The sequence below is a fragment of the Vombatus ursinus genome, unplaced genomic scaffold, assembly GCF_900497805.2.
Source record: "Vombatus ursinus unplaced genomic scaffold, bare-nosed wombat genome assembly UNPS02004704.1, whole genome shotgun sequence".
NCBI lineage: Eukaryota > Metazoa > Chordata > Mammalia > Diprotodontia > Vombatidae > Vombatus > Vombatus ursinus.
In genome coordinates this window covers 1,399,975-1,425,508 of record NW_020944482.1, presented here as the reverse complement: position 1 = coordinate 1,425,508, position 25,534 = coordinate 1,399,975, and the positions used below count along the sequence as shown (strand labels likewise).

Genomic DNA, 25,534 nt, shown 5'->3' with positions numbered 1-25,534 from the left:
CAAAAGAACTTACATTCTATCAGGGAGACAATATGCCTATTTGACAACAAAATATATGTAAAATAAATACAAGGTTATGTTCATGTTAGGAGAGGAAGTGAGAAATCAGGAAAGGCTTATGTAGGAGTTGTCACTTGAATCCCGGGATTCTAAGAGGTACCAGCATGGAGGCAGTGTATTTAAGGTGCAGAGGATAAGAGACAGAATATTGTGTGTGAATGAAGGCCAGTCTGTCTGCACTGTAGATTACATGAAGGGATAATGTATGATGTGTCTGGAAAGTTAGGCTGGAGTCTTATGAAGGGATTTAAATACTAAACAAAGAAGTTAAGTTCTTAGGCCATCCCCCAAAAGCTATTTAGCCCACATCTTAACCTAATACATAAAGTAAAGTACTATAAAAATACTATCCTATCCTATCCTATCCACTGAAGAAAGGTTAGTAGGGTTAGACCAGGAAATGGATAGTTTAAGGCTGAGGAAGATGAGGACAAAAAAATATGTTTCCTCCCCACCTCCCTATCACCACCAAAAATGTTGCTTTAGACCAATTCTAAGGAAGTGATAAATAGAGCAATGGTGCCTACAGAGGGTGGGAGGGACACTGCCAGGCAGCACTTAATGAATGAAGAAAATTCTAAGCAGTACCTTTAGAGAAGAAAAAAAGTAGAGATTCCTGTGGCCATCTATGATATCTAGGTGGTTGTCCTTTAATAAGGGACACATACAGTCAAGATTACTTGTACTGACAAAAATATTTTGTGGAAAGTAAAATGATTTTAATAATATATTTGAAAACAAAATCAACAAGGATACATCAGGTACAATTTTTCCAGACTACACATATCCTGTTATCAGTTGCCAGCTTGAGGCTAATGACCAAAGAACTTGGCTAATGACCTGGATTCTATATCCAATGTAAGAAAGAAGAAATTAAGTTATCCCCTATAGAAGGTCTATAACTCTCAGAAAGATCACCTTTGAGACTCCAACAATAACTGTTTGGAGTATGGTAGCAAATAGTCTTGATCTCTTGTCATAGACTTCACCAACTACTCAGCCACCTACCTTCTGACAAAGAAGTGATGGATTCAGTGCAGACTGAGACATGTATTTTTGCACATGGTCAATGTGGGAATTTGTTTTGTTTTGCTATGCATGTGTTTTACAACAGTTCTTTCTTTCTTTCTTTCTTTCTCTTTTTCTTTTTCCCCTCTTGCAGGAGGGGAGGGGGGAAAGTATTTTGTCAACCGAAAAAAAATTAAAATTTTAAAAATTAAAATATTTAAAAAACCCATTCATGGAAGGAGGAATGCCATTTAAATCTGGTACCCCTAAATAAAGTACTCTGAAAAGAACAATATTAAACTAGGACAACATTCTTTCATCTTCTGAAATATGAAAAATTTGCCTTGATTGAGAAAAAAAACAAAACAAGCAAGAAAAAATTTATGGAAACTGGTGGGAAGTTGGGGTGGAACCATAAGGTTAGAATCAGTGTTTTTCAGGAACAGTTTTATGTCCAAAATATGACAAATCATTCAAACTGAACCCATGGCTTCTCTGTCCCAGGATCAGATAGAATATGTTCAAATGTACAAACATAATTACCGACGGAGCTGTTCAGCCTCCTCTCTGGTGATTACAACATCTGTTATGCCTCTGCCACATTTTCTAGGTGTACACCCTGGAGAAGAAAACAAAAATAAAAATATAGGAAATAAAAACAAATTTTCAAAGCATCTCATACTTCTCTGATTGAATGAACCAGTAAGTTCAAGGTACATTATGTGTCACAACACATCAATATTTATTATGTATTTGCTATGTAAATGGCATTTTTCTAGGACCTATGGAATTTTATAGTACGGAAAAGAAATAAATTCCTTCTATAAAAGAGCTTACAATTTAAAGTCATTTAGCCTTTCCTCTATCTCTAGGAAATATTTCACCTAAATTATACCAGGAAAATGATGATTACCGTAGCCTTAGAAGAATACTCAAATAAAAGAGGCTACCAGGGTCCTTAAAAACTCTTCTTGCTAAGAAACCCATTCAATATCAGAAAATCTTTCCTGCCATCTAATAAATCTCTCTTGCTGCCATTTAAATAAATTTTCTCAGACTATATTCAGTGACAATAGAAATCAGTGGGTAACCCTGCAGAGGCTGCCACTGCTTTGCCCCAAGTATTATTAAGTGAAGAAGATTTGGAAATCAACAGAAATAAGTCTGTCAAACTCCCATAGGAAGATGCCTTAGTAGCAGTGGGGCCTGCCTCAGTGACAGATAGAAGTTTTCAGGGCCTAGCAACAAGTACCAAAACTTAATCTCCGTCCCACCAAGACAGGGCAATAATATTTTATACCAGACCATTACACTTGTCTATCACCTTCTCTGTTCTAGTAGTAATAGGATCATGGTATCTCTCTATTTCCCCACACAATGCTGACAAAAACAAAAGTTCATAAAGATAAAAAGTTTATCATACAGATAATGAATAAATCAAAGAAAAACTCCTGATACAATTTAAAAAAAATCGGCTACAATACAGGAGAATCAAGTGACTAAGCTAAAGAATTAAAAGCTAATTCATGAAACAATAAAAAGATAAAATTAAGGCGATGATAAGCACATTAACGGAATTAAATCAAGGTGCTAATTAAAGCCCCCCCTCCAAATACACTGGAGCGGGGTGGAAAGGAGAAGAAGGGTTATCTCAGAATTGTAGTACACAACTAAAAGTCTATACAAACAAGAAAGAAAGGGGGAAGGAAGGGAGATGAACCTTACTCTCTCTCCCAACCAGTCAAAGGAGGGAATACACACAAACACATACACAATCTCATACTCTCTCACATACAGAGTTGAGTACAGAAATATATTTCACTCAACAGGGATAACAGGTAGGAAAGGAGAAAAAGGAGTCAATTGGGGAGGTTAAGGAAGTGATTAGTCCTACTCAAAATAAACTCTAACTTAAGAATGTACAAAAATATTTATAAGAGTTCCATTTGTGATGGCAAAGACTTGGAAACTAAGGGAATGTCCATCTACTGGGAAATGACTGGACAAGTATACACACACATACACATACATATATAGATACATATATATATATCTATATATGTATATATGTAAATGTAATGGAAGACCATTGTGTTATAAGAAATGATGAAGGGTTTGGCTTCAGAGAAACCTTGGAAAGATGTGTATGAACTGATGCAGAATGAAGTGATTAGAACCAGGAGAATAACTTATAAAATGACAATATTGTAAAGACAAACAACATTGAAAGACTTAGGAACTTTGATCAGTTCTACAGTCAATCATGATTCTGAAAAACTCATGATAAGAAACATGTGATCCACCTCCTGATAAAGAGGTGAAGATCGAGACTTTTTTTTTTGATACAGCCAATACAGAAATTTGTTTTGGTCAACTATACATGTTTGTAACAATTTTGCTTTTTTTCTCTTTCTCAGCTGTGGAGAGGAGGGGAAGGTGACATTATGAAGTAGCAAGGAAAGAAGATGTATCCTTGCTGATTGAAAAAATTAAATTTAATTTTAAATAATAATACAATACCAGGAAAGAGGCTATAAGAAATATATTAAAAGATTATATACTATGACCAAAATGGATTTATACCAGCAACACAGATTTAAGTTCAAAATTAGGGAAATTAAAAACTAAATCATACAGCATCCATTTAAAACACTAAAAAGCATAGGAACAAATGGATCTTTCCTTTGGACAGTAAAAAGTATTTTTTTTTTTTTTAAAAAAGAGTTTCATCATTTCCTTTAATTTTCTTTTCCTTTTTTTAATCACCCTTTAGGATCAGGAAATTACTTTTGCTTATGACTATTTCCTTTCTGGTATTATCCTTCTCTTAATCCTTTCCCTCCATTCTCCCTTGTTTCCCTATTGAATTTGATACAATTCTATATCGAACTGTGCATGTATGTGTGTTAATCCCTCCTTTGTTTTAGAGGAGTAAAATTCATCTGATATGTATTCCTCCAATTCCTTTACCTGTTTATATATTCTTCTCAAGTACCTCAATTGTGAGAAATTGTAAGTTCCAACCTCTTTTTCCTCTTTTTGGACACTAGCATATTTCTCCTTTTTTACCTTTTTCTTTCACCTCTTCCAACTCTCAGAAAAGAATCAATCACCCTCACTTCCCTCAGAACTTTTGTATTTTTATTTAACTCCCTCAATACCCTTTGAAGACTTTAAAATTCCAAAAAGATACTTGATTCTTTTCCTCCCATGTTAACTTACTTATACTTCCTTCCAATTCAGTTACTCCAATACAATTACCTTTTAAATTTTCTCTGGACTCTTGTGTTTATATTTCAAAGTTCCTACTCAGTTTTGGTCTTTTCATCAAGTGTTCAAGAAACACTGGTAAGACTTCTATTCCACTAAAAGTCAATTTTTCTCCCCATGGGGAGAAAACTCAGCTTTGCAGGATAAGTTATTCTTCGATGTAAACCTAATCTGTAGCCTTTTGGAATATTGTTTTCTAAGCTCTACTCTCTTTTATAGCAGAAGTTGCCAGATCTTGTGTATTCTTTTTTTGTTGTTGTTGTTGTTTTTTTCTCCCTTTCTTCTTCCCCATCCACCCTCACTGAAAAGGCAAGCAACTTGATACAGGTTATACATGTGGAGTTATGCAAAACACTTCCATAGTAGTCATGTTGTGAAAAACTAACTATATTTCCCTTAATCCTATCCTGCTCCCCATTTACTCTATTCTCTCTTTTGACCCTGTCCCTCCTCAGAAGTGTTTGCTTCTGATTACTCCTTCCCCCAATCTGCTCTCTCCTCTATCATTCCTCTGCTCTCTTGTCCCCTTCTCCCCCTATTTTCCTGCAGGGTAAGATAGATTTCCATACCCAATTGAGTGTGGATGTTATTCCCTCCTTAAGCCAAGTCCTATAAGAATAAGATTCACTCAATTCCTATCACCTTCCCCCACTTTCCCTCCACTGTAAAAGCCATTTCTTGTCTGTTTTATGTGAGACACTTTACATCATTCTCCTCTCATTCTACCTCTCCCTTTCTCCTTCTCCAAGTATAACCCTCTCTCACCCCTTAATTTTATTCTCCAGATATCACCCCTTCATCTTCAACTCACCCTGTGCCCTCTATCTATCTATCTATCTACATGCATATATTTTTTCCCTCCAACTACCCTAATACTGACAAAGGTCTCATGAGTTACAAATATCATCCTTCCATGCAGGAATGTAAACAGTTCAACCTTAATAAGTCTCTTATGATTTCTCTTTCCTGTTTACCTCTTCATGTTTCACTTGAGTCTTGTATTTGAAAGTCAAATTTTCTATTCAGCTTGAAAGTCCTCTATTTCAATTAATATCTATTTTTTCCCCTGAAGGATTATACTCAGTTTTGTTGGGTAGGTGATTCTTGGTTGTAATCCTAGCTCCTTTGCCCTCCAGAATATTATATTCCATGCCCTGCGGTCCCTTAATGTAGAAGCTGCTAAATCTTGTGCTATCCTGACTGTGTTTCCACCATACTTGAATTGTTTCTTTCTGGCTGCTTGCAATATTTTCTCCTTGACCTGGGAATTCTGGAATCTGACAATACTCCTAGGAGTTTTCCTCTGGGGATCTCTTTCAGGAGGTGATTGGTGCATTCTTTCAATTTCTATTTTGCCCTCTGGTTCTAAAATATCAGGGCAGTTTTCCTTGATAATTTCTGGAAAGATGATATCTAGGCTCTTTTTTTCATCATGGCTTTCAGATAATCCAATAATTTTTAAATTATCATTCCTGGATCTATTTTCCAGGTCAGTTGTTTTTCCAATGAGATATTTCACATTGTTTTCTATTTTTTCATTCTTCTGGATTTGTTTTACAGTGTCTTGATTTCTCATAAAGTCACTAGCTTCCAATTGTTTTATTCTAATTTTTAAGGAAGTATTTTCTTCAGTAAGCTTTTGAATTTCCTTTTCCATTTGGCCAATTTTGCTTTGTAAGGCATTCTTCTCCTAAAAAGTACTTCTAAAAAACAAACAGCCAACACTGGATACCATGGGGATAAATTTGAAATCTTTCTTGTGAGATTAGGAGCAAAGTAAATATATCTATTATCACCACTATTTTTCTTTTATTTAGTACTAGGAAAGGCTAACTATAGTAATAAAACAAACAAAAAAAAGAAATTCAGCAAATAAGCACAGAGGATGCAAACCTATTGCTTCCTGCAAGTAATATGATAGTCTACTTAAAAGAATCTTAAAGATTCAAATAAAAATTAATTGAAACAATTTTAGCAAGGTAGCCAGACATATAAAATAAACCTACACAAACCATCAGTCTTTCTCTATATGACTGACAAAAGCCAGAAGGAAGAGATGGAAAGAGAAATTCCACTCAAAATAATTACAGTATAAGTAAAATATTTAGGAGTTTAACTACCAAGGGAACTATTATTAACACAACAACAAAACATTACTTATAGAAACAAAAGACAGATATGAATAAGTAGGGAGATATTAATTGCCCATGATTAAGCCAGACAACATAACAAAAATGCAAATTCAAATCACTAATAATCAGAGAAACACACATTAAAACAACTAGGAGTTTTAAACTCACACCTATCAGATTGGTAGATATTACAAAAAAGAAACATAATAATGTTTAAAAGAACTGTAGAAAGGCACTGTTGGTGGATCTGTGAATTGGTACAGACATTCTGGAAAGCAATCTGGAACTATATCCATAAAGTTATCAAACAGGACATAACAGTGACTAGACTACCATAACAATGAGTATAACATAGTAGACAGTCTCTGTGACTTGAAATGAACAAAAAAATTCATCTGCTGAAAGTGGTGATTGGTCACCCTTAAGTTAAGGTGGACCCGTAAACAACATACACAAACAACTTATGAACACATCAATACTTAAAACCTTTCTACTTCAGCAGAACCTTAACAGCTTGTGCTTCTTTGACACTGACTCTAAGAAAACACAGGGTCAACTCCATGCTATGATGAGGGATTAGTAATTGTCTTATTGTAAATTGTCTTATTGTAATTTGTAAATTGTAAAGTAAATTGTCTTACTGTAAATACTACTCAAAAATTACATTATCAACTACTATATAAAAAATTGTACACAAAGATATTATCATGTTCTCACATAACATGTTCTGTTACAACTAAATCTCTACAGTTAGTAACCCTATATAAACAATGCTTTCTTTGATTTCATTATACTTTTCTCTATTTTGCATGAACAATTTTTGCTCTAATTATTGCTTACAAGGAGTCACAATACTAACAGAATCCTTCACAAATATAGCCACATATATTTCTACCTCCTTGCATTTTTTCCAACTATTTTTCCTATGTGGAACTCCCTCTTTCTCCTCTTCATTAATTCAACTACACTTCCTTCAATGGCACATACCAAGCCCTTGAAAAATAAATAACCTTACATACAACTCTTATGAATATTTAGGTATTTTCATGATTTGGTATTCCATGTAATGAACACCAGAGGCATCCTACCGTCTTTAGGATAACATATAAACTCCTCTGTTTATATTTTAAAGTCCTACATAACCTGTCCACTACCTATCTTTCTAGCCTCAGGGAACATTACTCCACCATCATACACTCTACGATATAGTCTAACTGGCCTTCTCTGTTTTTTTGTTCTGTTTTTGCTAGGCAATGGGGTTAAGTGACTTGCCCAGGGTCACACAGCTAGGGAATGTCAAGTGTCTCAGGCTGGATTTGAACTCAGCTCCTCCTGCCTCCAGGGCTGGTGCTCTATCCACTGCGCCACCTAGCTGTCCCTCTCTGTTCTTTAAAACATTGTCATTAGATCTCCCATCCAAGCCTTTGTACTGACTGTTCCACATGCCTAGAATGTACTCCCTACATACCTAGACCAGGGCTTCTTAAACTTTTTCCACTCACAACTCTTTTTCGGTGAGAAATTTTTACATGACCCTGGTTTATATATAGGTATATAAAATAGGCATACAAATCAAATATTTACTTATAGTAAGTCATAAAGAAATGTATTTTAAAACAAATCTTTGGTATACATATAATTTTACCATTTATTAAAGACAAAAGCAAATTTGCTTACTAATGAGATGGATGTGCTTGTTTATTTTTACATAAAGAATTAAATCTTGGCAGAATATTTGATACTGCAAGACATATAGCATCTTCAACGTTTTTCAGAGTTGATCAATATTTTAATTTTATAATTGTCAATGATGAGAATGTCGCTTTGCACAAATACAAAGTACAAAATGGCAGAAGTATGTTTAGGGACATTTCATAAATTGTTGGCAATTCTGTCATAATCCCAAGCCAAAATTAATTTAATGATTTTTTAGGAAACTCAAATTTTAAACCTGTGTTACTTGGTAACTCGGCAAATTCTTCTTGAACTTTTAATGGAAGATGACTGACTTTTTCAATTTCAATCAAGTATGGTTTACGAACCCAGTTGAGTTTTTTGGAATAAAAATTTGAAAGGAAGTATTTCTGAAACTGGGTCTCCAAGTACTTTGGATGATCAATTTTAACTCTTATAATTAAATCTTTGGAAAGGTTATTTTCAATTACAAAATCATCTGTAGCTGTAAACATTTCCAAAGAACCATTTTCCACCCTACTCTTCTATATGTGAACTTTTTTAGTGAAACTTTCAATTTTATCTTTTAACATAAATATGTTACAAATTTTTTCCTGAAGTGACATGTTTAAATTATTGAGTTTTTCAAAAACATCCAACAAATAACACATTTTTGAAAGTGTTAAGTCATTATGAAAAAAAAATGAACAAAATACGATTTCTGCTCAGTCAAAAATATAACAACTTCATCTTTCAATTTCAATAACTTCACCCTCTTGAGAGCTACTTTACCTCTGCATGCAGTAATAAGCTTTTGTAATCAGAGTTCATGTCTTTGCAAAGGTTTGAAAACAAATGCTGTTTAGGGCATGGCTTTTAATGAAGTTAATGATTTTGATAATATTGCAAAGCACTAACTCTGGTGAATTTTTTTTGGCTACAAGTGCCTCCCGATGGATCATGCAGTGAGTAAAAGTGATAATGTTCATTGCCACCAGCTTTAACTTTTCCTACAAGTCTAACATTCTTGCCCATCATTGCTCCATTGCTCTAGCACCGTCTGTACCAGACTCCAATGCAATTTTTCCACTGTAAACTTTCATTCGTGAAAAATTCATTAATTTTATGAGATATATATATATATCTTCCCTTCTTGTGTGCCCTTCCAAAGGGTGGCAAAACAATAATTCCTCCTGTATACTTCCTTCATAAACATATCTCACATAAAGTAACAATTGTGCCATGTTGTTTCATCTAACTGAACTGCAAACTTTGGGCTGCCCTTAAGCCTGGTAATAAGCTGCTGGAATTGATCATTACTAATTTCAGAAATTCTTCTGCAAACAGTATCATTTGATACAGGAATTTTATGAATTTCAACATGAACTATTTTTTCCCATGAACTATTTCTGACATTTTAATAGCAGCAGATCACATGAGATCTCCTATCGCATAGGGCTGCTTTTTAGTTTCTGCAATTAAATAAGAAGTTTCATAAGATGCAAGCAGATACTTTTCATTGACAGTAACAAATTTCTCAAAACATTGTTTTTCTTTATTTGAAGACTTTAACAGTCATTCAAAATATTCCTTTGGTTTATTGCAATATGCTTCATGCTGGGTATTAAGATGTTTAAGTTTTTCTGGTTTCATGATCTCTGCAGTCAAAACTTGAGTACAAATTAAGCAAATAATTTTTCAAATAAATACTAGCTTTAGTTTATGAATTACATTTGTGCTTAATTTTAAAAACTGATGTTCCCACTTATATATACATACAGTGGTGAAGATGGAGAAATAGTATTAAAGGGCTTTTGTCTCTACTTGCTGCAATTAAACACTTATGTTTCTATAAAAGGAAATAACAGAAAATTTTAAAATCAAACATTCTAACATAATACAACCCAAAGATACACTAATTTGATACTAACTTGCTGAAGAATGATGGTAGGAAAATATTAAAAGTCTTTATTTTCCATAATTAAACTATGATGTTTCTGTAAGAGCAGAAAACTTTTTATGTACTGTAAAAACACTGAAATTCATAACATACAAGGTCTCGAATCTAAGCCAAGGTGTTTCTGGCAGTATTCCTTGGCCTTGCATGGCATGATGGCACATGCAGTGTGCATGTTGTGTGTTCAGAATGAAAGCTGTAGTGAAATCACGTAATGCAACATGGGAAAATGACGCCAGAAACAACTCAGATTCATTATGCACTTGATTTTGAATTAATTTTTGGTCACTGCATGTTCAGAAACCTTTTGCTATTGCCAAATTTTTCGCAACCCCCCACATTCAGCTACATGACCCCATATGAGGTTGCGACCCACAGTTTAAGAAGCTTTGACCTAGACCTCAGAGTACCTCTTTTCCTTTAAGATCCAACACATACATGATTTTCTACATGAAGCTTTTCCTGAATCTCCTCCTCTACCTGCTAGTCCCCTCCCTCCCAAACTATCTTGAATATATTTGTATTTATTAACTTTATATTTATGCTGCATATATTTTTATTATCTCAACCATTAAAATGGAGACTCATTTCAAGAAAGGAATATTTTATTCTTTGTCCTTGTATCCCCAGCACCTACAGCAGTGGCTTGGTACATCATAGTGGCTTAACAAATTGACTGATCACAACAATGAAAGTACTCCTTCCAACACAGATCACAACACAAACACACCTTCCCATTCAGTGAAGCTCTTGTCCATGACCTTCTGTAAATCCTTCAAATTCCTACAGTTTTTAGTTTTTTTTTTTTAACAAAATGATGAGCTATGTTTTATCAACAATTTTTTTTAACATTTATGGATAGAATCACACAATTTTTATTTACATGTGTTCTTATGTTTTTGTTTTCCTGGTCTAGAACCAACCATGTATTACTGAAATAAATCTAACCTGGTCAGGGTTTATAATCTTTCTGATATGTTGGTGTACTACCTATTCTATTCCATATTTTTTTCTTTTTTCTTTTTTTTCAGTCAAACACAAGGTTTATTAAAGATTCACCATATTGGCCAGACCCTTAAGGAATTTAAGCATTTGTATTGTGTTTTTTTTTTTTTTAAGCAGGCCAGATTTTAAGAATCTGAGCACCTTAATGGAGGCCAGGATGTGTCTTACATAAACACTGTGGGAGGAATCTAGGAGTGGCCAAGTAGTCTGGGGTGACTGGAGGAAGGATCTAAGGAGGATCTGGATGGGATGGGGGGGGGCGGTGATTGTGAAGTAACAGAACACCAGGGACCTGGACCACTTGTGGCCAAGGGAGAATGAAGTCTACATAGGATTAAGGGTCGGAAGTAGCCAGGGGCAATCAGGAGGTAACAGAATGTAATTAGGAAATTGGGAGTAACCACAATGAAAGGCCAGTTGAAAGGATTACAGCCTCAGGCACACACCAGAGATTTGGTGATGTAGGAAAGTCCAGGGCTTTTCCTCTTTGGGGTCCAGATCCCAAAGACACGGTCTTTTCCTTTTAGGGATCCAGATCCCATCCCCATCATTACCCCCATTCCATATTTTTTCATCAATATTAATTAGGCATGTTTATTGAAAGATTATACTCAGTTTTGCTGGATAGGTGATTCTTGGTTCTAATCCTAACTCATTTTGCCCTATGGAATATCATATTCCAAACCCTTTGATTCCTTCAATGTAGAAGCTACTAAATCTTGTGTGATCCAGACTGTGGATCCACAGTATTTGAATTGTTTCTTTCTGGCTGCTTACAATATTTTCTCCTTGGTTCTAGAATTGGGCTATAATATTCTCGGGAGGTTTCATTTTGGAATCTCTTTCAGGAAGTGATCAGTGGATTCTTTTGATTTCTATTTTATCCTCTGGTTCTAGAATATCAGAATGTTTTTTTTTCCTTGATAATTTTTGAAAGATGATGTCTAAGTTCTTTTTTTTTTTTTTTAAACATGGCTTCCAGGTACTTCAATAGTTCTTAAATGATCTCTCCTCAACCTATTTTCCAGGTCAGTTGTTTTTCTGATGAGATAGTTCACATTTTCTTTTGTTTTTTTCATTTTTTTTTATTTTATTGTTTCTTGATGTCTCATGGAGTCATTAGCTTCCACTTGCCCAATTCTAATTTTTAAGGAATTCTTTTGTTCGGTGATTTTTAAATTTTTTTTCCATTTGGTCAATTCTGCTCTTTAAGGAGTTCTCAATGGATTTTTGTGCCTCTTTTACCATTTGGCTTATTCTGTTCTTTAACATATTATTTTCTTCAGTATTTGTGCCTCCTTTAGCAAGCTGCTGACTCTTTTCTAATTTAAATTTTTTTTGTTACATTTTAAGTTCTAAGATGTCTCCCTCCATTCTTCCCTACTTCTGCATTAGAGAAGGCCATCATTGGATAGATATAAAGATATAGGTAAAACCATACTAATTATACTTCTATTTATCAGTTCTTTCTTTGGAGCTGGATAGCATCTTCCTTCATAGGTCTTTTGTAGATGATCTGAATAATTTTAATACTCAGAATAGCTTAGTGTTGACTCTTTTTTTTTATTAGTTTCTTGTATCACCTTCATTTCTTTTCCCAATTTTTCCTCTACCTTTCTTAGTTGATTTTTAAAATACTTTTTGCGCTTTTCCAAGAATTCATCTTCAGCCTGAGACTAATTCACATTTTACTTTGAGGCGTCGCACATAGCAGTTTTGACTTTGCTGTCTTCTTCTGAGTTTACGTTTTGATCATCCCTGAAACCATAGTAACTGTATATGGTCACGTTCTTTTTTATTTGCTCATTTTTCCAGCCTATTTCTTGACTTTTAACTTTGTATAAAAGTTGGGCTCTGCTCCCAGTGTAGAGGTGGCACTATCCCAAGCCTCAGCTTTGTGCTGTTGTGTTCAGAGCTAGTTCTGGGCGTCTGTAAGTTTTCAGATGTTCCAAAGTGGTGTGATCTAAGCAGAGATGTGGTCACTGCTATCCTGGCCTGTGCTCTGCTCTGTAAGCAAGCACAAGCACCCTTTTCCACTATGGAACTGTGACCAGGGTCCTGCTTCCTTAAGGCCTGCAGCTCTGGTGTGCTAATGCTCCTCCTCACTCTGGATCTACAATCCAGGACCGTGACTCAGATCTGCATATGGGCAGTGCAACAGTCTTGTACCCAGTGCCAGCAAAGGGACCCTTGTAATATCCTTCTGATCAGTTGTCTGATCCCCTTACTGTCTGTGGACTGAGAGCTCTGGAAGCCACTGCTGTCAATTTAGTTGCCTCCAAGATCTGCTGCTGGCTTGCCAAGGCACAGACTGCTGCTGTCTTGCTAGGGCACTGCCCGCTCTAGACTGTGCTCCACTCTCTCCCTGTTGTCTTTCCTTTCATGCCAACCTTCTAAGTTGTCTTGTGTTGGAAAATTGTTTCACCCTGTCCTTTTGTTGGTTCTGCCACCCCAGAATTTGTTTTGAGGAGTTATTTTACAGTTGTTTGGCGAAGAACTTGGGAGAGCTAAGACAAATCCTTGCCTTTTCTCTGTCATCTTGGCTCTGCCTTCTTAAGCTACATCTACAAGAAAGCCAGGGAAATTAAGAGGCAGAGGTGAGTAGGTAGAAAATTCTGGGCAAGACATAGTAGACCAGAGCAGTAACATTACAGAGTATGCAGAAGGGAAAATGTTATAAAATGACTGGAAAGGTGAGAAGGCCACAAAGCTGTAAAAGGCTTTAAATAATAGAGGACTTTCTTATTTGATCCTGGAGGAAATTTTTAGTCTCTGGTGTTGGAGGAGAAAGATGTGCAGTTGTGATGAGATTATATTTTAGGAAATATATAATGAGATTATATTTTGGGAAAATCACTTCAGCAGCTGAGTAGAGGATGGACTGAAATGAGTAGAGACCTAAAGCAAATAGATCAAATGAAAGGCCACTGCAAGAGTCTAAGGTGGAAGTAACAAAGGCTAGTACTAGCATGGTATCTACATGAGTAGAGAAAAGGGAACTTCATATAAGAGATACTTAAGTAATAATAATAATGAGAAACATTTATATGGATCTTTAAGTTTTACAAAGCATTTTCTAAATATTATCTTCACAACAAACCTGGGAAACATGTTATTATTTCCATTTTAAAGATTAGAAAACTGAGACAGACAGAGGCTAAGTGATTTGCCTAGGGTCACATAGCTATTAAATGTCTGTGACCAGATTTGAACTTGGGTCTTCCTGACTCCAGGTCCAGTAATCTATTCACTGTGCCACCTAGCTGCAGAAATAATAAATAATGACAAGAGAGGAGATATGTGGGGTGAGAGTAGAGAGTAGAAGACAAGAGCAAACTTGTAAGCCTAGGCAACTGAGAAGGTGGTGGTGCCTTCAACAGCAATATATAAGTTGGAAAGAAGGCAAAGTTTAGAGAGAAAGAAAGTGAATTCTATCTTGGATATGTTTATTCTGAGATTTCTACACAACATTATCTTCAAGACATCCAAAGGGCTATATGAGAGCCCAGGAAAGAACACAGGATTGGATATACACATCTGTGAATCATCTGCAAGGAGATAATAACTGAACCCAGAGAAACTGATGAGATCACCAAGAGAAGATTTTTTAATCTTTTTTGTGTCATTTGCCCCTTTGGCAATTAGAATCAAACACATAGGATTACAAAGGAAACCAATTATAATGAAATACAGTTATCAAAATGTTAGAAGTTCCAAGTTCACATAACCTACTGAAATCTATCTGTAGAAAATTTATCCTACTGATTTTACCTTCATAACATCTCTTGTATATATTCCCTTTTTTCCCCTAACACTGCCACCACCCAGGTGCAGGCCTTAATCACCTCACACCTGGGCTTGAAAGCAACAGTCTGCTGATGGGTCTCCCTGTCACATGTCTCTCTCTCCACAACAGTCCAACCTCCACTTATCTCTCAAAGTGATCTTCTGGTACAGGATATAGTACAGGTCTGATCATTTCAGCCCTCTATTAATAAACTCCAGAGGCTCCCTATCACCTCCAGGATCAAATATAAAAGCTTCCGTTTGGCATCCAACGTCCTTCATAACCTGCCACCATTCTACTTTTCCATGACCCCATGTTAAAAACCCCTGGTATAGAAGGAGAAGAGATGAGGGCCTAGGACAGAGTATTAGGGAACTCTGATAGTGGGTGTGATATGAATGAAAAAGCAACAAAGGAGATGGAGATGACGCAGGCAGACAAACAAGAGGAGAACCAGAAGAGAATGGAGTCACAAAAATTTAGAGAGAATATTCAGGAGGAGATGGTGATTGACAATATCAAAGGCTAAAGAGAGGTGAAGAGGGGTGAGGATTGAGAAAAAGTCTCTAGATTCAGTAATTTAAGAGATCATGGGGATTTCCAGTCAAGATGACTGCCTGAACAGAGATAGACCACCAAGTTTCCATTTACCTATTCCACTAAAATCCTGAAATTCAAAGGAAACAGAATAATAATAAAAAAATCAAATGACAAACTAAGTGACTTCTTCCAACTCAGAAGTGCTCAAAATGTATGCCTTCACGGGTAAACAAGCCAGGAAGACGAGCTGTGGGCAAGACACATGCAACCTAAAAGATTCTATGTCTACAGTCCAGTCCCCTTTAAGGGTCCCCTTAAAACAATCCACTGAGATCAGAAATCCAAAGGATAGAGACCTTGGAAGCCCCTGGGATCAGCAGTAATCACAACAATCAAAGCAGAATGTCAGTACTCACAACTCAGACAGCCCAGGTAACCAAGCACTGTGTCCTGAGACACCACACATGAAGATTCAGAAGATCCAACACTATGAACCTCAAAAAAAGCAGAAGGGTCTAACTCTAGGAGTAAGGGTCAGTACAGGCATTAAGGGGACCCATAGATTGAACCAGTTCAAGCCAACAGTGCAGCAGGGGGCAGAAATTAGGCCTGATACAAAGCCCCAATTCAGGAATTAAAACTGGAGAAATGAGTTATTCAAAGAAAACATCAATCCATTATCAAAAATATCTGGAGACCAAAAAAAAAAAAAAATCTAGAGAAACCCAAAAGGGAGCTAGTCACTGCATAACAACCACAAGCAGAGTTTCAAATGTTAAAATGGATTTTTCACAAGAGCTACATTTATACCTGGAAGAAATGAAGCAAAGGAAAAAGGATGAAATAAAAGCTCTAGGGGAAAGAATGTGACAGAGAACAAGAAGCTTAAAAGAAAAAGTGTAAAATCTCACTCAAGTAAGAAAATCCCACAGAATTAGAATGAACCAAATAAAAATCGATGACTCCATGAGTCAGAAATCCTAGCTACTGCAGTAGGGCAAGAAGAAGAAATTGAGTGAATAAGCAAAGTCGAAGAGGAAACAAAATTATTATTTTCTGCAGATGATAGGGTGGTTGAACTAGAAAAGTCAACTAAAGAATTATTTGAAACAATAACTTCAGCAAAGTTGAAGAATATAAAATAAATTCACATAAATTATTAGCATATATTACCCCCAAAATGTAATAGGAAGTAATAAAAAAAAGAAATTCCATTTAAAATTACTACAGAATATATAAGATACTTGGGTATCTAACTACCAAGACAGAAAGGAATTACTCAAATACAATTACAAAATACCCTTTACAGGAATAAAGACAGACCTAAAATGTCAGATCATGCCAATATAATAAAAATAACAATACTGTCTAAATTAATTTACTATGTTATAACAAATTACCAAAGGATTACTCTATAGACTTAGAAAAAATATTCATAAAATTTATTTGGAGGAACAAAAGGTCAAGAATCTAACAAATTTTTAAAAAAAGTGACAAAAGAAGGGAGCCTTATAGTTTCAGATCAGGGGTGGGGAACCTGCAGCCTCAAGGCCACATGTGGCCCTCCAAGGTCCTCAACTGCAGCACTTTGACTGAATCCAAACTTTACAGAACAAATCCCCTTAATAAAAGGATTTGTTCTGTTTATTAAGGGGATTTGTTCTGTAAAACTTGGACTCAGTTAAAAAGCTGTACCCCAAAGACCTAAAAGGCCACATCTGGCCTCACAGCCACAGGATCCCACCCCTCTTCCAGATACCAAATTACACTTCAAAGCAGTAATCATCAAATTATTTGGTACTGATTAAAAAATAGAGGTCAATCAGTGGAATAGATTAGCTATACAATACAGAGATGAAAACGAACATTGTAGACTAATGTTCGATACTTAGGTAAAGACTATTTTACAATAACCTCTGGGGAAAAATAGAAAGTAGTATAGCAGAAATTAGATTTAGACTAACATATACACCACAATTAATTCCAAAATGCCACCTGGATAGAAAAGGTCACATCATAAACAAATTAGAGAAAGAATACAGAAATACCTTTCACATTTAGGGACAGGGGAGCAGTCTATGACCAAAGGATAAAGAAAGGGTTACAGAAGTTAAAATAAACAATCTTGATTACATAAAATTTAAAAATTTTGAAAAAATAAAATCAAAGCAGCTACGTCAGAAAAAGTTAAGTAGAAATGATCTTTCTAGCAAATTTCTCTGATAAATGTCTCATTTCTTTTTTTTTTTTTAGGCAATTGGGGTTAAGTGACTTGCCCAAGGTCACACAGCTAGCAAGTGTCAAGTGTTTGGTCTGAGGCTGGATTTGAACTCAGGTACTCCTGACTTCAGGGCCGATGCTCTATCCACTGTGCCACCTAGCTGCCCCTAAATGTCTCATTTCTAAGATATGTAGGGAACTGATCTGTAAGAATAAGTCATTCCCCAACTGATAAATAATCAAAAGGATATAAAAAGGCAATTTTCAAAGGAAGAAATCCAAGCTAACAATAGGAATATGAAAAATGCTCCAATCACTAAGAGTTAGAGAAATGCAAATTAAAGCAACCCTGAGGTCTCACCTCACACTCATCACACTTTTGGCAAAGTTGACAAAAAAAGAAAAATGACAAATGTTGGAAGGGCTACAGGAAAACAGGAAATATACTGCTGGTGCAGACATTCTGGAAAACAATTTATTACTTTTTTAAACCAAAAAGTTACTAAATAGTACATGCTCTGTGATCTAGCAATATTATTACTAGTCATTCCTTAAAAAAAATAAATCAAAGGAAAAAAGTACCCATATGTACAAAAATATTTATAGCAGCTCTTTTTGTAGGAAACTATGGGGGTTGTCCATCATTTGGGTAATGGCTGAACAAATAATGATAGATGAATGTGATGGAATACTATTGTTCCATAAGAAATGACAAAAAGGAATTTTCAAAGAATTTCTGAGAAACCTAGTAAGACTTGTATGAACTATTGCAAAATGAAGTGAGCAGAACCAGGAAAACAATTTATACAATAATAAATCTGTATAGACAAATCTGTGCTAGACAGAAAGATTTTAGAACTCTGATCAATGTAGTAACCAACTATGTAGAAAAATGATGACCAAGAATGCTACCAATCTTCTGACAGAAAGGTAATGGATTCAAGATACAGAATGAGAAATATATTTTTGTACAAGACCCCACATGGGAATTTGTCTTGCTTGACTACATATATATTTGCTATGAGGGTTTTCTTTTTCTTTTACTCTATTGGGAGGAGGCAGGAGAGAAAATAAATGCTTGTTAACTAAAATTTTAGAACTATTTTTAAATACCTCTATAACAAAAGAAGAAAAATAAAAAGGCAACTACATTAGTTCAGTTGAGAAGTGACGAAGGTCTGAACTAGGGTTGTGGCTATATGAGTGGCAAGAAGGGGAGACATATATGAGAGATGCTGAGAAAGTAGAAATAACAAGATTGAGCAACTAACTGAATGCATATGAGAGATGAAAGAGAGTGAGGATGTGAGGATGCCCACCAAGGTTATAAGCTTGATGGACTGAAAAGATTGTGGTGACCTAATAGGGAAGGTTAGAAGGGAATATGATGGAGAAGTCAAAGAAGTCCAAAAATAATGAGATCAACAAATGAGACAACATTGAAAGAAAATATAAGAGGGAATAGGACAGAGCTTGGAGGATATCTACAAGGCAAAGGAAATCAAGATGAGCTGTCAGACATAGAAAAGGAGAGAAAAGTGTCACAAAAACCTAGGGAGAAAGAGTATCCAAAAGGGGATAGTGATTGCCAGAGCAAAATGTTGCAGAGAGGTCAAAAAGGATTGAGACTGAGAAAAGAACATCACATTTGGCAATCAAGAGAACTCTGATAATTGCGGAAAAGGCAGTTTCATTTGAATGATGAAGGAGGAAGCCAGACTGCAGAAGGTTTAGAAGAGATGGAGAAGAAAGGAAGAGGAAGAACCAAATGAAGACAGTGTTGTCAAAGAGGATAGCAACAAGGAGAGACATGGGACAATGGCAAGTGAATATACGTGAGGGCTTTTTAAGAATGGGGGAGACATGAACATGTTTGTAGACAGCAATGAAGGAGCCAGAAGATAGGGAGAGATTGAATATAAGAGAGGGCATATCACAAAACATGAAATGAATCATCTAAAATCTATAATTTACTTTTCTGAAGCATAAAAACATGTAAAATTTTCACCAGTGCTGGTTACCATTGTTACAATGTAAACACCATCTTTTTAACTGGCTTATCCACAGAGAGGTGATAGGAATATTATATGCTAAAAATATTACTATTGCTATTGCAGTAGTAATTAATATAAACTATGTTTATATATCTGAAATGTCAAATCAATTACGTGATGTTTGTAACAGCAAGTTTTCTAAGATGAATAGAACTGATTTTTAAATGTTACATATAAACACCAAAATCAGGGTTATAATCTTAACCCACTCTCCTTTACAAGGCTAAAAGATCCTGGGCACATTGTAATGAAATTTGTTGAACCAATATTTTATAACCACCCTTTACACCAGAGTACCATCCTTGAGCGGAAACAAGCAACATCTATGAAGGGAGCCAGTACCTTCAAATCTTTTGTGACTGTCATAATCGTCAGAACAAATCACCTCAATAAATCTGTTCTGTAGAATTTCATTATGATGAGCCAGAACTTCAGTGACACCATCATCACCACTCAAAAAGCTCCACAATAAAAGACTGGCAAGTAGACCAGAAGATCCCCAAAATGAAATTTTCAACCATTTCCTCTGGGATTCATGATGGACTCGATTCTTCTTTATACTAGGGACAGAAAATAAACTAATATCAATGTTCATCTAACATTTGATTGAATATTGCAATACCCACAACTAACTCTTAAAACAGTATTTTAGCTGTCTCATATTACCCCTGCAATAAATACTCCTAGAATCCATAGCTGAAACTTAACCAGAGCTTTTTGTCAATCCACAAATAATTATCAAGCATTTAACAGACTTTCAGAAGAAACATGAAAAAAAGCTCCCCTCCACAAAGCAGTCACAATCAGGATCACAGAGGAAGGTAAAAATACATATGTAAACATTACGGAACAAGGCAATATCTAACAATTTTAACTGTGCGGTGATCTGTGATTTAATTGGTGTCCAGGCTTGAAATAAGGTCCAACTCCACACCCCAACTCCTCCTCTAAGATCCTCTGAGATTCAAACTCCAAATGACAGAAATCACCCCTGGTTGCAACAGCAGCACTATTAGGCCTGAGAACTAAGGAACAGGGGTAACAAGACAGGATATCAAATGTAGGAAGCTATGAAGCAATCCACTAAGCCTAGGGGAAATAGTACAGCATCCAGCTAGAGCCACTTCTATCTTCCCGAAGGTCACTTGGGGCAGAGACCCAGGCTGGTGAAACTGTGAAATGCTTAGTGGGGGAAGAGGCTAAGACACCCTGAGATCCTCCCAGGGAAACTACCATCAGAAGAAAAGGAGTTAGAAGATGAGCAATAGGGGAAAATAAGGAGGGGAAAGACTGAAATTACCAAAGATCTCAGGAGAAAACTCAAAGATCAAGAGGGAAAATGTCAATAGGAGAAAAGCAAGCATCCAGACGTAGTAAAAGAGTTCAGGAATCTATGAATAGAAAGATTTCCTCTACACAATAGAAAAAATAGAATGCATTTTCTTTATGCAAAACAAAAGAAAATGACAACACTTGAAGAGACAAAAGACCCTGTAAAATCTGGAGAAAAGCAAAACAATTTTGAGGAGGGAGAGCAAAATATGCTATCTATGAATGGTTTAAAAGAAATGAAGGAGGTAGAGCCAAGATGGTGGAGTCAAAGCAGGGAACCTCCTGAGTTCTCCCAAATTCCACTCAAAACAACATTAAAATAATATCTCAAAAGGAATTCTGGGGCAGCAGAACCAACAAAAGGATGGAGTGAAATAATTTTCCAACACAAGATAACTTAGAAGGTTGGCAGGTTTTCCTTCAGATAAAGGTCTACAGACAGACCTCTGTCTGTCTCACTGAGGAGAGATTACAGTGCAGTCCAACCCAGGCTGTCCCAGCTCAAGCCAACAGCAAAGTCCCACAAACTGGCACAAGCCAAGAATAAGACCCCAGGCCCAGCATCATGCTAGCAGTGAGGCCCTGAGGCCCTGTTCCAAGCAACTACTAACAGACTATGGCTGGTGCAAGCCAGCAGCAGGCCTTAGAGACAAATGAATCAGCAATAGCATCTTCTGTAATTCTGAGCCTACAGACAGTAAGGGATCAGACAACTGGTCAAGATGAAATTACAGGAGATCCTTTGCTGGCACTGGGTGCAGGACTCTGTTGCATTGCTTATACTCAATTCTGGGTTGCAGTTCCAGGTCAAAGAGGATTAGGAACCTTGATCACAGTTTCAGGGTAGAAAAGAATGCTTATGGTCATTCACAGACCAGAGTACAATCCAAAACAGTGACCACACCTTCCTTAGATGATACCACACTGGAAGAACTGAAAACTTACAGATACCTAGAACTAGCTCTGAACACAACAGCACAAAAATCCTGAGGCTTAGGACGGTACCCCCTCCACCCAAAGAGCTGAGCCCAACTTTAACATAAAGTTTAAAAGCCATATAAGAAAACATCAAAAAAGGAACCAGACAACAGAAAGTTACTATAGTGAAAGAAAAATCAAAACATAACTCAGAAGAAGACAATGAGATCAAAACAGTTATATGCAAAGCCTCAAAGAAAAATGTGAATTGGTCTCAGGCCCTGGAAAGGCTCAAAAAGAATTTTTAGTCACTTAACCCCAATTGCCTAAAAACAAAACCAAAACAAAACAAAAAAAAGGATTTTTAAAATCAAGTAAGAGAAGCAGAGGAAAAATGGGGAAAAGAAATGAAAGCGATGCAAGACAGAGTAAACAGTTTGGTAAAGGAGTCATACACAAAAAAATACTGAAGAAAATAAGAACCTAAAAAGTAGAATAGACCAAATGTTGAAAGAGGCACAAAAATCTACTAAAGAGAAAAATTCCTTAAAAAGCAGAAATGGCCAAATGGAAAAAGAGGTACAAAAATTCACTGAAGAACTCCTTAAAAAGTATGTAGACAGAGGGTATAGGTGTGAATTGACTATGATAGGATGATATCCAAAAAAAAAAAAAATAAGGGGTAAGAAAATGGGATGCACCAGGAGAAGGGGGAAAAGAGAAGTAGAATCGGGGAAATTATCTCACATAAAAAAAGGCATAAAGGAGCTTTTACAGTGGAGAACTTGGGGGGGAGGGGAGGTGGCAGGCAATGCTTAAACCTTACTCTTATCAGAATTGGTTCAAAGAGGGAATAACAAACACTCAGGTTTAGAAATCTATCTTGCCCTACAAGGAAGTAGAAGAGGAAAGGGAAAAGAAAATGGGGGGAACAGATAGAAGGGAGAGAAGATTGGGAGAGGTTGCAGTCAGAAGCAAAACAATTTTGAGGAGGGAGAGCATAAAAAGAAAGAGAGAGAGAGAGAAAGAGAGAGAAAGGATAAACAGAAGAATAAAAGCAGGATGGAGGAAAATAAAGTTAGCTGTCATAACTGTGAATGTAAATGGGATGAAATTACCCATAAAACAGAATCAGATGGCAGAATGGATTATGAAGCAGAACCCTACAACATGTTGTTTACAAGAAACACACCTGAAGCACAGAGACACATACGGAGTAAAGGTAAGGTACTGGAATGAAATCATTATGCTTCAGCTGAAAGGAAAAAAACCAGGGTAACAATCATCATCTCAGACAAAGCAAAAGCAAAAACAGATCTAATTAAAAGAGATGAGCAAAGAAACTACATATTGCTAAAAGGTATCACAAACAAGAAAGTAATAGCAATACTAAACATATGTGCACCAAATGGTATAGTGTCCAAATTCTTAAAGAAAAAGTTAAATGAGTTACTGGAGGAAACAGACAGTAAAACCATACTAGAAGGGGATTCGACTTGCTCCTTTCAGAACTAGATTAATCTAACAAAAAAATAAATAAGAAAGAAGTTAATTAATTTAATTACTTTAATATATTTAATTTAATTAACTAATTAAGTTAATTAATTTAGAGAAGTTAGATATGATAAACCTCTGGAGAAAATCAAATAGGAAGAGAAAAGCATATACCTTTTTCTCAGCAGTACATGGCACCTACACAAAAGCTGACCATGTATTGGGGCATCAAAACCTTACAAACAAATGCAGAAAAGCAAAAATATTAAGTGAATCCTTTTTAGACTATAATACAATAAAAACTATATTGAATAATGGGCTGTGGAAACATAGATTAAAAATTAATTGGAAACTAAACAATCTAATGCTAAAGTTGGCTGGTTGTCATTCTTTATTTTCAAAGAGGACCAGAAAGATATCACTATGTTGGCATCAAGGTACAGTGCCCCACCGTGGCTAATCAGACCAATACAAACTCAGAAGGCTCTACCACAGATGGGGCACAAATATGAACATTTGGAGTGTCTCTAAATTTGCACATCTCATGTTTCTTTTGAGCCACTGCAATTATGCTTTGCTCATAGAGCACAGTGCCTTCTTTGATGCAGGTACACCACGCTGGGCAGGTCCTGTGCCAGTGTCTCCCATATCTCAAAGTCTATTCAAAAATTCTTCACAGATACCTTAAGAGTGTCCTTGTATCGCTTCTTCTGACCTCTATGTAAGTGCTTACCTTGTGTGAGTTCTCCATAAAATAGTCTTTTTGTCAAACATACGTTTGGTATTCGAACAATATGGCCAGCCCATCAGAGTCATACTCTCTGCAGCAGAGTTTTAATGCTTGGCAGTTCAGCTCGAGAAAAGACCTCAGTGTCTAGTACCTTATTTTCCCAGGTGATCTTCTGAATCTTACTAAGACAATTCAAATGGATGCAATTTATTTTTTCTGGCATAGCGCTGGTACATTGTCCAGGCTTCACAGGCATATAACAATATGGTCAACACAATGGCTCTGTAGACCTTCAGTCTGGTAGGCAATTTTATACATCTTCTCTCCCACACTTCCTTTAGAATCTCCCAAACACTGAGTTAGCTCTGGCAATGCAGGCATCAACTTCATCATCTATGTGGACATCCCCGGAAAGTATACTGCCAAGAATAAGTGAACTTATCCATAGCATTCAAAATTTCTCCATTTGCTGTAACCAATGGTTCCACATTTGTGTGAGGCTGGCTGCAGGAGAACCTCTGTTTTCTTGGTGTTGGTTGTTAGGCCAAAATTAGCACAAGCAGCAGAAAATCAATCCATATTTTGTTTCCTCTCAACCTCAGAGGCTTCACTGAGTGTATAATCATCTACAAAAAGCCACACACCAAGTCTCCTTCCACTTTAGTCTTGACTTGTAGCCTTTTCAAGTTAAATAATAAACCATCTGTGTGGTAGCTGACTTTAATGCCGTTTTTATCCTCATTAAAGGTTCCTGACAACACTGCTGAAGATATCATGTTAAAAAGCATGGGAGCAAGCACACAGCCTTGCTTCACTCCACCAGTGAGTGGGAAAAGAGTAAGAGCATCGTCCATTATAGAGGACGTATGCAAGGATGCCATTGTGAAACTGAGGTATAATACTGATAAACTTCTGTAGGCAACCAAATTTTACCAAATTTTTAATCCAAAAGAATGACTAAGTCAAAGAACAAATCACAGAAACAATCAATAATTTCATTAAAGAAAATGACAATGAGACAAGATACCAAAATTTATGGAATGCAGCCAAAGTAGTACTTAGGGGAAAACTCATATCTCTAAATGCTTATATCAATAAAATAGAGGTAGGTGGAGCAGTAGATAAAGCATCAGGTCTGGAGTCAGGAGGACCTGAGTTCAAATCCAGCCTCAGATCAGACATTTGACACTTATTAGCTGTGTGATCCTGGGCAAGTCACTTAACTCCAATTGCCTCACCAAAAATAATAAAAATAATATAAAATAAAATAAAATAGAAAAAGAACAGATCAATGAATTGGGCATGCAACTAAAAAAAACAGAAGAAAAAAAATTTTAAATCCCCAGTTAAACA

General features: G+C 36.1%; 1 protein-coding gene across 1 annotated transcript in view; it reads right to left on the bottom strand.

The window, feature by feature from the left end:
- OGFOD3 (2-oxoglutarate and iron dependent oxygenase domain containing 3) overlaps positions 1-25,534 on the bottom strand; it is a 54,610-nt gene that overhangs the window by 19,938 nt on the left and 9,138 nt on the right. The window contains exons 2-3 of the mRNA XM_027840496.1: positions 20,050-20,267; positions 1,612-1,687 (exon numbers count right to left, since the gene is read on the bottom strand). Of these exons, the coding sequence (XP_027696297.1) occupies positions 1,612-1,687; positions 20,050-20,267 (294 nt within the window). The remainder of the gene's footprint in view (positions 1-1,611; positions 1,688-20,049; positions 20,268-25,534) is intronic.